Source organism: Urocampus carinirostris, chromosome 3 (assembly GCF_059441175.1).
Source record: "Urocampus carinirostris isolate Australia breed hairy pipefish chromosome 3, RoL_Ucar_1.0, whole genome shotgun sequence".
Taxonomy (NCBI): Eukaryota; Metazoa; Chordata; class Actinopteri; order Syngnathiformes; family Syngnathidae; genus Urocampus; species Urocampus carinirostris.
Window position 1 is genome coordinate 57,490,516 of NC_142351.1, and position 15,238 is coordinate 57,505,753.

General features: G+C 37.3%; 1 protein-coding gene across 1 annotated transcript; it reads left to right on the plus strand.

Annotated features, from left to right (window-relative positions):
* The first annotated feature begins 1,179 nt into the window (after positions 1-1,179).
* cyp20a1 (cytochrome P450, family 20, subfamily A, polypeptide 1) lies at positions 1,180-12,831 on the plus strand. Its single transcript, XM_088330085.1, has 13 exons — positions 1,180-1,365; positions 3,889-3,938; positions 5,977-6,143; positions 6,226-6,365; positions 6,435-6,602; positions 6,670-6,748; positions 8,489-8,601; positions 8,687-8,741; positions 8,817-8,937; positions 9,029-9,140; positions 10,850-10,914; positions 12,181-12,270; positions 12,350-12,831. Exons 1-13 carry the CDS (start codon positions 1,294-1,296, stop codon positions 12,504-12,506), a joined length of 1,389 nt encoding a protein of 462 aa, XP_088186211.1. The 5' UTR covers positions 1,180-1,293; the 3' UTR covers positions 12,507-12,831.
* Positions 12,832-15,238: the final 2,407 nt, after the last annotated feature.

Consider the following 15,238-nt stretch of genomic DNA (forward strand, 5'->3'; position numbering starts at 1 on the left):
CAGAAATGTGAGGGGTGTACTCACTTTTGTAACATACTGTACACTAAATGGGGTCGAGTGGCTTATCTGAAAAGGTGGTATGTGTACTGCAAACACCTATTATTTTGAATTGTCCTATTTTACCACACTGTTGAGCATTTAGGCAGTTTCAAGATTAACCTACCTAGTCTTGATGTCGAAGTGTCCTTGGGCAAGATACTGAATCCCTAATGCCCCCAATAAGCAGGTAGGCGCCTTGCATGGCTGCATTGCCGCTATTGGTGTGTGAGTGTGTGTGGAAATGGGTAAGTGTGAAGCAGATTGTAAAGCGCTTTGGGAGGTGTTCATTGACTTTACACGTGCTATATAAATGCAGACCATTTACCATTTGACCATCCTGTTGTCTTTGGTTCAAAATAACCCAACACTGTGTTGTTAATAAAACGGAAAAAAAAACCTTTATCATACGTTATTTAACTTTAAATTTTGTATTTTCCCATATGTCCTTATTCACATTTCCATGTAGGCTGTATAAAGATGGTCCTTAAAATGAGGACAACACGAGGGTCAAGGGGAAAGTGTGTATTAGTTGACAACTACATGTCACTGTGTTAAAACGAGTGCTAAAAACACAAGACAGAATTAACTACGGAGACTCAAAAGTGAACAAAGCACAATGTTTTTCTTTTTTTTCTGCAAATAAGGGTGGAAAGTAATAAAGAGAAGAAAAAATAAAGCAGAAGAGGGGAAAGGGATTTTTGGGTACTTGTAGAAACAAAAAGGCCGACTCATGTCAGATAAATGCAAATTTCTCAACAGACAAGTATTCTAAACAACGTGTCATTTTACCACCAGAATGCACTAAATAATACTAACTCTCCCTTTCACTCAAAATATGCTTTCGAAAAACATGCAATGCCGCAGTTCATGCTGATAGCATCTGCAGCCAACTCACGAAAGTGCAGAATATTGTAGTTTGGAATGATAGCAAATTTCGATATTTATATTTTTTCCCACCTTTATGTTATATTCATCGTGAAATTATGTTTTTGTATTCATTTTTATATACGTTTATTGACCTTTCCTTATTTTATTGTTAGCTTAAATTTAAAATGTTGGCATGTTTATTCCTGCTGATACCGAAGGTCCTCAACCCATCGATTCTCTTAGATATTGATTACTTTTGCCTGGACATGGGGTTCTCTCCCTTGTGCAATCGAACACAGAGAGACCCCGACGCTCTGTGTTGACGTGGAGTCCAATTTTAGGCAAGTCAGTGTCACTGCCTGAAACTGTTTACAGAAAGAAGCAATCATGCTGGATTTTGCCATATTTGCAGTGACGTTTATTGTCGTTTTGGTTGGTGCAATTGTGTATTTGTACCCGGTAAGTTCGCTCCACGTTTGCATGTTGCTTGAATGATGGGAGTGTACTTGGAGAATCTGTTGCATGCAAACATTTTGCCATAACGCTAAACTAGAAAAAATAGTTATCAACGTTTTCCCAACTTGAATTGCATTACGTACCTTGATAAACTGCTTAATCAGCTTGACTCAGTCATGCTGTAAAACGTGAGTCCTGCATGTAGAACTTTAGCTCGCTGATTTCTTTTTTTCTGCAATTTATTTACGAAACTACATAAATGTTAATCCGGTGCTTTTCAATCATTTTGGAGTAAGTATAAGTAATAATTTAATAAAGTTATGACCGTTATTTGTGTGACCATATTGCAAATTAAAATAAATACAACCCAGTATTCTTTCATTAGCCACCGAGGGAGTCAAGATACAACGCCAAACATATGATTTTGTAAAGTTAAAACGTAACTTTTGTGCTGCTTATTGTTTTAAAATGACAATGTGTATTTTTAGTGCCTCCCAGAGGTAGTAAACCGTAATTCTGTTTTGCTTGTTTGAATTAAAGAGCATTGAGCAATAATACATCATATAGCCTAAACGTGCATTTTGTTTTAAACGTTTGGATGTCAAACAATGCAACATGAGCCTACCTAGATGGATCTAACATCACTGTTGGTCACCTTGCTGTTTATGATTACTATATAAAACAACATACAAGGAAAAAATGGTTCGTTCTGGTCACATTGCTCTCCTGAGTTTGTGATTTTAGCCCTTGTTTTTGGTTGCAGGACTCAACAAGATCCGACAGAGAGCGCTAAGCCACGCCCACCATAGTTACGATACCCATTTATCACACGCGGAGCAAATAGATCAGCCGAAACAACAGCGAATAACTCTTTAGTGGCTATTGCTGAAAGCATAGCCGTATAATTTCTCCCTTAATATGCAAACGTATCTCAAAAGACAGTAGAAAACAGTCTCTATTGCGTACCTGTCAACCTCCACGGCTCCCCGCCCTTACAAACTGTCGCATTTTCCCTCACAAAATACAAAATAACTACACTATATTTATTTTCAAACGTGTTTATATATGTAGTTTAACATGTTATATTGTTCATGTGTTTCCTTATATCATATATACTGTTAATTAACATTTTGTTGTGAGATACTGATTTGCTCGATGAATGAGGTTTAATATTAAAAAGTTTAAAAATTAAGTAGCTTGGACGTTCACTGTAGGAGGAAAAAATACATGCAAATATAATTACCGGTAAGTAAAATAATAAATTTTCTTATTCAAAATATTAATTCATTTTCTGCATTAAATTATTGTTAGTTAATATACTGATTAAAGGGATAACCACAAACCTGTCTTTTTTCATTTTCTCCTTTTATACTTCCTTTTTTTCTTAACTTCTTTATACAACATAATAATTCATATTATAATGCATCAAAGCAAGTGAGCCGTTTGAGAGCCGGCTCTCTTTAATGAGTTGAGCCGAAAAAGCCGGTTCTCTAAAAAGAGACGAACTTCCTTTCACTACACAACTACCAAATGAAATCAAATTTACTCAATCAACCCCGCCTGTTGTTTTCAGATCAGAATGACTTATGGCGTTATAATTCAGGTTCGGCCATTGCGACTTGATTGTATCCAAAGAAAATTCAAAACTATGTTGTAATGTAGGCACAGTGCTCTGGTTTCGCTTTGTTCACGTGTGATCGGAATGATGCATGATGGGAAATCCCCAGGCGGCAGACGCATGCACACAGTAGCATCAAACCGCTCGCTTTGTTTGCATTTTGTAAGGTTTATTGTTCTATATTCTTTATCAATTATCCATTATCCGTTATCAGCCAAATCATAATACGCTACAAAGAGATAATTGTATATAGAGGTTATACTAATTTCCTAAATTTTACTTTAATTACAAAACGCCCCCTTTGCTTGTATTTGTTTTTGTCACATGCTGACAAGGGCACAGTGACAATACTCAAAGAAATTGCAAGTAAAGCGGCCACTGTAACTTGCACACTTCTCTCACTGACAACTAACCGACACAACATCAGTGTAATAAAAGTAACACTTACTGTAGCACAAACAACTTTGTTTCGGTTCCCATCGACCCTATGCACACTGAGATGGTGAAGCCGCTAGCATGTCATGCATTGTGTGTGATACAGAAGGGGCAGGGTTGTCGTCTACCTCGCCTTCTGATTGGCTGAAAACAGCGCTGTTGGATCTATTAATACAGTGAAATCTAATCGTCCAATAATACATTCTCTCGTTTTAACGTTTGATTGAAAACAAAACACCAAAGTCAGCGTAACCTTGAAATTTCCTTTAAAAGTAGCTAAAATGTTTTAAAAACTTAATCAAATGCCATCCTGCTCATCGTTCAGTAAGAAAAACCTCTATGATGCATTCACAGAAGTTAAACTCAATTACGAAGGCATCAAAATAATGTTGCGTTTTCATGCTAACAGAAACAGTTGGGAGCGTATAAAGTGCTGATGTGATGTGTGATAATTTTGGGTTTACTCTTTTCAGTTATCCAGTAAAACATCTGACATCCCTGGTCTGAATCCCACTGATGAAAAGTAAGCAACTTGCATTGTTATTCTGTCATTCTAATGCTCAACGGTAATTAGAAACTGTGCTACTGAAGAACAGTATTTAATTACAGTTACTAGTTACCTTATTTAGATAGTAATTCAGTTACCTCCAGATGACTGTTACCAAAAAGTAGCACGTTACTCTAAAAGTAACTAGTTACAAGTGACCTCATAGAAACCAACTCCCTAAAACTGCTCTCAAATAGCCACATAATAAAAGTAATAGAAAACAACGTGTACAGTATATCGATCTATGGAATCGGTGAACTGCTCATATTTCTTGGCTTGTGCAATCTTGAGAACTTTCAAATGAACACTGGCCCAAGACACTCAGTATCAATTTTGTCTCTGGGCTTCAAACCACTCAGTCTCCTGCTCTGTTTCTGGCCACTGTCTAAGACGTTTTTTTTTTTTTCTCCAGGCATGATGTATTACAAAATAATTTTACAAATAAAATGACAAAAATTCACCATGTACTCTGTGCTCACGTTTTCCCCATTTCTTGGTGGTCTGTTGTTCCTGTATAAGCCACGCACCCCTCCCTAAACGCTGCCTCCATTTGCTACTGGTGACACACGACCAAATATGCGTATATAAGCTGACTCCCTGATTTCAATATGTTATGGTGGCAAATTCATCTTAGATGTGAATGTAGAGATCCCTCGATTTTCGAGGTTTATCGTGACCAGAACCACCCGCGAAAAGTACAAATCTGCAAAGTACCGTTTCACCTTCATAAAAGCCCCCAAAGCGTTAAACTTACCTCGAGTTGAAGTCATTACCGACTTGGAGTATACGACTGTAACAAAATAACCTGTATAGATCTAAAAATAATAACACACAACACATAATTGCAGTTGAATGGATTGGTTTATTGTCTTCATAAAAAAGTAAAACAAAATTGGAGAGCTTATCCTTTCTGATTAATAAGCTATTTAGAGAGTGGCTGGCAAGCTGCGTGCTAGCATCGAATGTCCTCGATTTGAGCCAAGTCTCCGCGATGATTAAAATTAAAGAGTCTGAAATGTAGCAGTTTCCCACGAGTTGTAGCGCCAGATGATTTTAATGGATCTGGCATTACTGAAATAGTGGATCTGCAGGAATAGCTTGTGCTGGTTGTTAGCTTAGCCGTAGCAGAAGCGGGACCTGCAGCTTGCTATTGCTTTCTCTCCCAAAGCCACATTAGTCGATTTTTGGACCCGATAACAATCTATGGAGCACCCGGTGGTTTCTTTGCACTCTCTTGACTTTCCTTAAAGTCTGATTTTTGATCAATATTTTTTTAATGTATATTGAGTCGCTAAAAGCTAGCTGTAGCTGTAGCAGTGCACCATGGTTTTTTTAATTTATAGAAGTAGACTGCGCATTACCCACCCTGAATGTTTGACTGACAGTATACACAAGCCTTTTACAGTGGCGTACGCAAACAGTCACGCCCACCCAATACACGTGCACACAATCTGCCCCGCGCAGCACTTACTCTGTGCACTCTCGGAGCACAATAGACTACGTTGATATCAATGACAATAAAGACAATTTTGTTAAAAACCCGCGAAGAAGTGAACCAGCAATAACCGGAGCACAAAGTAGCGAGGGGTCTCTGTATACACAGAAGGGAGAATATCTCCATGAGGAGAAATTCAGCGTACTTCCACTCTGCTAGAGACGGAGCTGCCATAACTGTATTCAGTTGTACTTTGTAGGTAAATATAAACATTGGTCAAAGTTTGTATGTGATAACATGAGTGATGCAGGAGTATTCAGCAATCAGAGGACACTGTAATCCATCTGTGATTTGTGTTTTTTGAGTTGTGCGAATTCTCACTAATGCACCATGTAATAACGAAAGAAAATTTACCAAATTTTATTACCCATTAAAACGTTGCAATACTCAATCCTAAGAAAGGAACTGGGTAATTGGGTTCCTGGAACGTGTTCATTTGTAACGTGTAGTTCACAACACTGTTTAGAAAATCAAATATGCAAATACTACTGAAACAATTAAATGTGTGCTTTTTTCTAGAGATGGCAACTTGCAAGACATTGTAAACAAAGGCGGTCTTCATGAGTTCTTGGTGACGCTGCATGAGGAGTTTGGCCCTGTGGCATCGTTTTGGTTCGGTCGGCGGCTTGTGGTAAGTCTGGGCTCTGTGGACCAGCTGCGGCAACACATCAATCCAAACCACACAAGTAAGCCAAGAAATATTAGGGGGAAAAAAACGTGTTTTTGAGGTCCCCCCCCTCATTTTTGGGTATGGTTTTCTTTCTGCAGCAGACTCGTTTGAAACAATGCTGAAGTCGTTACTCGGTTATCAATCGGGCGAAGAAGTCAGTGAAGCCGTCATGAGAAAAAAGGTGTATGACAAGGCTATCGATGAAACCCTCAAGAAAAACTTCTCTTTGGTCCTTAAGGTGAGATTTCAAAACAGGCTCAAAATGACTTCTTTTTTGTCTTTCAACACCAATTCTGCACATTGCTAGTTAGTCGAGGAGCTTGTTGGAAAGTGGGTGTCATATCCAGAGTCTCAGCACATACCACTGTGTGCACACCTCTCTGGTCTCTCCATGAAGACCGTCACCCAGCTTGCCCTTGGCGAGCGCTTTAGTCAGGATGCCGAAGTCATATTCTTCCACAAGAATCATGACTCGGTAAGAAATGCATCTGGTTTAAATGTTTTGGGGGACAGCTTCCTTCAAATTTTTTTAATCCCCGCAGATATGGTCAGAAATTGGCAAAGGCTACCTGGATGGCTCCCAGGAGAAGAGCTCGAACAAGAAGACACCTTATAAGACAGGTGAATATCATTCAACTACTGTTGTTGCCTCTACAGGGCTCAGTTTTAATTTTCTTAGAAGTAATGTTCCATGGAAATGTTTACTTAGTTTTGGTTGTTATAATGTGGATTTAAAAAAGTTTAACTGTTTTGCATGTTTGAATGTTTTAGGCCATGTTTATTAGAACCACAGCATATATTTATAACACAATACTAAAGACCTTAGTAAAGAAAGTATAGATTGATTTTATTTGCAGGGAAAAAGCATTTAATGGAAAAACTTTTTTGTAGTAAATACTGTAAATGATAAAAAAAATTATTAGGGCCATCTACAAGCGCACAACAAAAAAATAAATATATCTATGTATCTTGACTATGTATAGAATAATGAATATTCATATTGTATATTTTAACCTTATTTTTAAAAATATGTTGCTGTAATGTCAATGCACTATATTCATCACACTATTCTGATGCACTTGTAAATATTTTTATCCTAACACTCTTTTTTTTTAATTGTTATTTATCTCTTTTAAATGTTTAATTACATGTTAATCCTGGAGTGCCACATCTAAACTTGTTGTAAACAATGTTTACTACGTATTTATCAATGACAATGAAGACAATTCCAATTCTCAATTAGAAAAATAGAACACCGAATTTTGATTTTGGTGTATTCATTTCTTACTTTGGTACGTGTGGACTGATTGCTTTATCTAGTTAATACGTACCATGGTAATTGTTTTCTTTTTAAGTCACGTTGTTTTCTTATTTTATTCTATTTTGAACTTGGCTATGCAGTAGATTAAGAAAAAGTGAATAGTGTTAAAATACAGTTTAGAAGTACCATGGTAATTTTGGTATGAAGAAAATATTACTTATGACCAAATTTACAAGTTTACTCCGAAAGCAATTTTGAAATGTAGTACGATAGAAAAATGCTTCATTATATATAGTAATCCATTGTTAATCACAGTTGATGGGGACCAGGACCCCTGGAGTAATGTGAAAATCTGCCCAACATACACATGTTTAGGGGGTTTTCCATTTTAAGCATATATAAGGGGAAAAAAAAGAGCCGCCTTGCAAGACAAAAATTTGGTATCTCAGTCCCCGCCCTCAGGAATTGTCAACAGTCCAAAACCGATTGTGGTGTTAACAGTGCAGTTAATTTAAGGATGGTCATAATGGCACACTTCAGTTGCCAGACCAAAAGAAAATGCACTCAGGGGTAATGGATTGCAACCATAACCGTGCATTTCATTTCAGGCTGGCCAAAACAGCACACCCCCTGACATAATTGCATACCTGTCAACCTGTACGTTTAATATGCATTTTAAGACGTGTACGACGTACTAGAAAATTTGTACAGAAAAACACAAATTTGTCAATTATGGGTACCATCCGGTATACACCGACTATGACGAAACGGCAAATCAATCAAGTCTCAATTATAACTGGTTTTTAATACCTTTTTCCAACTGGAGGGGTTTAATATCTACAATGTCCTCCCAGGGAGTCTTTCTGTTGTGTTGTTGGAAACTTGAGTTGATTCACTCGCTTCTGTCATTAAGCTTTTTTATGCAGCTTATTCTCAATCATAACTGACTTCAGTTTAGTTTTCAAGATGGAATCAAATTAAATTCTTCAACACCTATCGTCATATGACAAAACTTAATGGCAACTGAGAGACTTTGAATAGCATAAGCTGGGTGAATGCATGTGCCACCATGTGTAATTACAGTAGATATATGTTTTTAGCTCTGTCCGAGATGGAAGCTATGTTGCTGTCTGTGGTAGAGGAGAGAAAAGCCAATCAAAAGCAGATGGTGTTTGCGGACATGCTGCTTAAGTCCTCTTTCACAAAGGGACAGGCGAGTGTTTATCAGAGGATTTATTATTATTATTATTAACAACAAAGCACACAGAATTAGTGAATGTATTTGCTGTTTGTTTCAGATCATGGAGGACTGTATGGTGTTCACCTTGGCTGGATGTGTCATCACTGCCAATTGTGGGTGCTACTATTCCTTGCAAATAAAAAAGTCACATTTCATCTGTCTAAAGTGAAGTCAAAATTCTTTGACAGTGTGTATCTGGGTTCTTCATTTCCTGTCCACCTCAGAGGAAGTCCAGGAGAAGTTGCATCAAGAGTTACAAGATGTTTTGGGTTCAGATGCCATTTCTTTGGACAAGATCCCACAGCTCAAGTAGGCGCTGCGATTATTTGAAACCAATTAAAAGTTAGGCCTCCAATTTTGCGTCCCGAATGGACACGGCTGTGTTTCTGGCTTCGGGCAGGTACTGCCAGCAGGTCCTGAATGAGACCGTGAGAACTGCCAAGTTGACTCCCGTTGCTGCTAGACTTCAAGGCTTGGATGGAAAAGTTGATCAGCATGTCATCCCCAAAGAGGTACGGGATCACTTGCTCATTATACAGACAACAAAAAGGGATTTGTAAAGCATGTTGTTTAAAGCACAAGTTTAGTAGTCTCCAACGTTGTGCCCGCGAGAACCTGGTAGCCCCTTAAGAGCACCTGAGAAGCCCACGGACTTGTTCTTAAAATAGCTCACCAGTGATTTGTCATCGTGTTTCTCTAGGAAATTGGATTTCTAACTGACATGTGGAATAATTAACATGATCAGTGACTGTAAAAACAATGTTTTAATGTTTGACTCTCTCTTTTTTCAACATACTTTCTAATAATTACAGCCTGGTTATGACATAATAACATTGCAACAACTTGGTCATAACATAAGTTGATATTTTAGAAATGCATTTTTAACTAGTAGCTTTTTACGCTAATCAGTAACAACAAAGTAGCTCTCAGGTCTAAAAAGCTTAGCAACTTTTGATTCAAATTATATCCTAAAACAGATGTAGTATCTCGTAAACGTGATTTATTTAAAGACATAGAATATTCCCCAGTGATTTAGGATCTAGTATCAGTATTGTCACACAAACGCCACTTGCCATCATTGCTGAAGAGCGGGATATCACTTTACACCTAAAAACAATGGCGAACGAGATGATGAAGGTTCTGTATCTGGGTCCAATCATGGAAACCAGTACTATCCGTGTCATGGGGGGAGCAAACACATACCCCAAATAAAACCACCTGTGGAAGGATGGGCGCCATACTTGTCCAGGAAGTGGTGCCCCTACGACCACCGCAGTTGAGGGATCCGTGAGCCTTGAGACATTTGTAATAACTAATTTCCAGACTATGAGGGACATGTAAAAAAAAAAAACTGTCAGAAATTCCAAAGTGTGGCTTATACTACAGTGTGCCTTATAGACTGGAAATATATGGTTTAAAAAATTGGAAATTCAAAATTAATTAAATTAATTTCTACGCCAATTCATTTACTGATATGACGATACCAGATTTTATAATAATTACGATCTAGGATGTAAGTTTTTTTCTGATGTTTTTTTGTGCAAATTAGCTCCTGCAGTAGTTTCCATTTTATGTGCCTTATAGACCAGTGACCTTATATGAACGATATCTCGCAAAATTCAAGTCAATTCACATTTATCTGTATAGCCTTTAATCAAAAAAATGTCTCAAAAGACTGCACAGGATTACCATGACACCATCGCCTGATCTTAAACCAACATGCGGGCAAGGAAAAATTAAAAACCTCAGAACGGGGAAAATAAGAAACCTTGAGAAGGGGCCTCACAAGTGGTAAAAATACTGTTTTGGATGGAGCACTTTATAATCCAGTGAGCCAACTCCAGCTATTTATTTTCTTCAGCCGCTCCTAGTATATCTGGCTCGCTTTTCTTTTTTGTTTTGTTTTTGCGGAGATTTATACCAGATTTTATGTTCGGTCCCTGGCTGAAATCCATCCTGCTCAAGATATTATGGAAGAAGGCTGACAAATTTTGCTAAGTAGTATTCTTCGGGCTTCTGTAATTGTCTTCTATAAATGCACACACTTTTACTCTGTTCTGTGATAAATCGGCCTCTAATGGTGAATTATTACACACTGTCACTTTATTATGGCTTCAAACTCGACAACGGTCCACCATGCTTTTTGAGTCAATTTTTAACAGGTGGCCAAAAAAAAAAAAACCAGGAGGAAAAGTGATACTAATATTATTCTATTTTTCAGACACTTGTGATTTATGCTTTGGGTGTCGTGCTGCAAGATTCCAACACCTGGAGCTCAGCTGCCAGGTCTGTTTGCCCTTTTTCTGGATAGTCCACACTGCATAAAAATATATTGATTTGTTGGCAAATCATTTTGCTCATTTTATGTACTAATTGTCTTATTAGATTACATTTTACTTGTTTTTCTTGTAAAATAGGAACAAATATATTTAAATTAAAAAATATAGTAGAAGTATCGTGGTAATTTGGCTAATTTTCAGTATTATTTTTTCTTATTTACAAAAACCATGTAAATAAGAAAAAAAACTTTAAATGTGAAAAAACGAAAGAAAGAAAATACACTGAAATAAGAAAATAATAAATACATTATTAGTTTTATTTATTGATCATGTATGTTTAAATATATTGTTGGTTGTATCCCTTAACCACTAGGGTAGTAGGGGCACCATTTCCTGTGGGGTGTCTTGAGCAAGTATAGCCTGGTGCCCATTCCTCTCCAGGCCAAACGTTCAAATATATATAAATTAAACATTCAATGTATTTCCTATTTGACTACATTTGCCACATTTCTGTGGCTTAAAACTTGAATAAAGCAAAACATTCTTTTTTGGCTGGTTATTTTAAATATGATTTCTAATACTTTATTCAATTAAAAATAAAACCTTGAAATGATACATTTTAGCCCCTATTTTCCTCCTATTTAGGTTTTTTTTTCTGATGTTGTGTGATATGTCACACAGCAAAAAATGTTCTGTTAGTGGATCTTTTTTTTAAAGTATAATTTTTCCAATTTTATTTCATTTTGATTTTCTTAGATACATTTTCTAAAATCTTGAAATAATTTAATAGTAACATAGGGAATACAATACCGGGAAAACTATGTTGTCTAATGTGGCAATTTGTACTCAATTTAAATGTGATAATATTATGAATAGTATAAGTATATGTGCGTAATGTAGTAAATGTATTTTTCTGCTACATTCTTCTTTAAATTTCTGACTCGATGTTATGAAGTGTAAATGTAAACAAGTAAAATATTTTTAAGAAAGTAAAAAAAAGAAATATATATATATTATAAAGAAAAAGCACAGCAAATTAAAAAAATGTTTTTGTGTTTGTTAAAAGTTAGCAACACATCCTAATACAAAATGACTGAATTGCATTAAATCTTCGCAGAGCCTTTTGTTTGTTATTTTAAGCAAAAGGCAAATAATTCAACTTATTATATTTTTAAACCGATTTCCTAGAAAATACAGACAAAAAACAGCTATTAAAAAACAAGTTCAGTTTAAAACAATTTGATTAAAATGTCATTTGTGCTCAAACTCGCAGGTTTGACCCGGATCGCTTTGAGGACGAATCCAGCAAAAAGAGTTTTTCTTTGCTCGGTTTCTCCGGGAATCAAACCTGCCCAGAGCTCAGGTGACGATCGCCAGGAAAACACAGAGGCACAAAAGATAAAGCTCTTGAACTTTGTTTTATTAACACATTTTACGTCCAGGTTTGCATACACGATAGCTACCGTCTTGCTCAGCACGTTGGTGAGGCAGCTGAGGCTTCACCGTTTGGAAGGTCAAGTTCTTGAGGTCAAGTCCGAGCTGGTTTCCACACCAAAGGATGAAACGTGGATTACCGTCAGCAGGAGAAATTCAGATTAGTACTATGTGAAGTTTTAATTTGTCACGGTTTTTATTTTGTTGAACAGCAAAACGGTGTAACAGTATATATATAGACATTTTCTATTCATCCACAAATAACATCTGACATTAATTATAAATTTGTGTTCTCCTGCTTCTGTCCCTGTTTGTCCTTTTTAGAAGTTGCTAACCTGATGGTTTTGACTTTTCCTCGCCATGTTGTCTGATTAAAAATAAGTTAAACAGTTTACCAAATACTGTACTAAAAATCATCTGTAGTTTACTATGCCAGTTTATGCAAATGACAAATTATGCATTTTATGTTAAACTACGAAAATCACATATAGTAGTTGGTTTGGTGTGTGGTTTATTATTAATGTCAAAAAAACACTTTAAACTTAAAGGTGGGGTGCATCATTTGTGGTGTTCTGAAAAAAAGATGAAAGTAGAATATTTTCTCTTATGTGTATGTTAACAACACCTAATTCAGTTCAAGGAGCCTTTATACTTTATTCACACTGCGCCTATCTGTTTTTAACTTAGTTTTACCAAAAGTGTTCAAGGCGGAACACATTGGGTAGGAGAAATGGGAGCTTCAAGTAGGGTGGAGAGTCACTTCATGCTCGCCTCCACATTTTTTTGTTTATATTTGTTAGTGTAGCATGAAAGTGCTGAAAGTAAGAAGAGGCCTTTTTCAAGTATAGTCCACACCTACACAAACCCCAAAATAGAGGAAAAAAGAACAGTTTATACAAAACTCAATTCCAATGAAGTTGGGAAAGTGTGTTAATTGCAAATAAAAATTGATCCAAGTAAATTGCAAATTCTTTTCAACCCATATTTAAATGAATGCACAGCAAAGACAACATATTTATTGTCTTCACTCATAAACTTTATTGTTTTGGGAGAAAATCATCAACTCTGTAATTTGATGACAGCAACACGTGCCAAAATAGTTGGGACAGGTGTCAATAACTACTCAGAAAGTGGATGAATGGAAATCAACCAACTATTTGCAGGTGAACAGATGAATTAGCAACAGGTGAGAGTTGTTACTGGGTATAAAAAAGGGAGACCCGAACAAGCTAAGTCATTCACATGCAAGGATGGGGCGAGGTTCACCTCTTTGTGAACAACTGCGTGAGCAAATTGTTGAACAGTTTAAAAACAACATTCCTCAAAGTACAATTGCAAGGAATTTAGGGATATCATCATCTACAGTCCATAATATTGTGAAAAGGTTCAGGGAATCTGGAGAAATCACTGTGCGTAAACGGCATGGCCGTAAACCATTATTGAATGCCCGTGACCTCCGAGCCCTCAAGCGGTACTGCATTAAGAACCGACATCAATGTGTAAAGGACATCACCACATGGGCTCAGGAACACTTTGGAAAACCACTGTCAGTCAATACAGTTCGACGCTATATCCGTAAGTGTGGGTTAAAACTTTATGTTGCAAAGCGTAAGCCATTCATCAACAACATCCAGAAACGCCGCAGGGTTCTCTGGGCCCGAGCCCATCTAAAATGGACTGATACAAAGTGGAAAAGTGTTCTGTGGTCTGATGAGTCAGTTTTCCAAATTGTGTTTGGAAATTGTGGACGTCGTGTCCTCCGGTCCAAAGAAGAACAGAACCACCCAGACTGTTATGCACGCAAAGTGCAAAAGCCAGCATCTGTGATGGTATGGGGGTGCATGAGTGGCCAAGGAATGGGTAACCTGCACATCTGTGAAGGCACCATTAATGCAGAAAAGTACATTCAGGTTTTGGAACAAAGTATGTTGCCATCCAAACAGAATCTTTACCATGGGCGCCCTTGCTTCTTCCAGCAGGATAATGCCAAGCCACACACTGCACGTCTCACGACAGCGTGGCTTCGTAGTAAGAGGGTGCGGGTGCTTGACTGGCCTGCCTGCAGTCCTGACCTGTCTCCCATTGAAAATGTGTGGCGCATTATAAAGCGCAGAATAAGACAAAGGAGACCCCGGACTGTTGAACAGCTGAAGCTGTACATAAAGCAAGAATGGGAAAGGATTCCACTATCAACGATTCAACAACTAGTCTCCTCACTTCCTAAACGTTTATTGAGTGTTATTAAAAGGAAAGGTGATGTAACACAATGGTGAAGAAGCCCCTTTCCCAACTACTTTGGCACTTGTTGCAATTATAAAATTCTAAGTTTATCATTATTTGCTTATGGAAATAAAGTTTATGAGTTTGAACATGGATAATCTTGTCTTTGTGGTGTATTCATTTAAATATGGGTTAGAAAAGGTTTGCAAGTCATTCTATTCTAATTTTACTGACATTTTAAACTTTTTCCCAACTTCAATGGAATTGACTTTTGTAGGAGCGCATCTAAGAAGGGGGCTTCAATGATGACACAAGCAGGGAGGTAGTAAAGCAGTTCCAAATTCCGTATAAGTATGTGTTAACAATGCGGAACTAAGTTTAAAGAGCCATTATGCTTATTTTTCCAACGCACCTATCTGCTGTTGTCTTATTTTAGCAAAACTTCTAGTTACCAAAAGGAATGGGGGGACAAGGACTAGAGAGTCACGTCTGGCTCGTCCCTGCGTTTTTTGGTTTGTTTGCTTCTATCCATTAGTGTGGCATTTACACGGTGAAAGCATGAAGAGGCCTTCTTCAAGTAAAGTGCAAATGCCGGCGAAAGATGAGACAGAAGAGCAATGATGACGCAAGCCACAGATTTGGGGCGTGAGGTAAAAAGTTCCTTTAAAATGAGCATT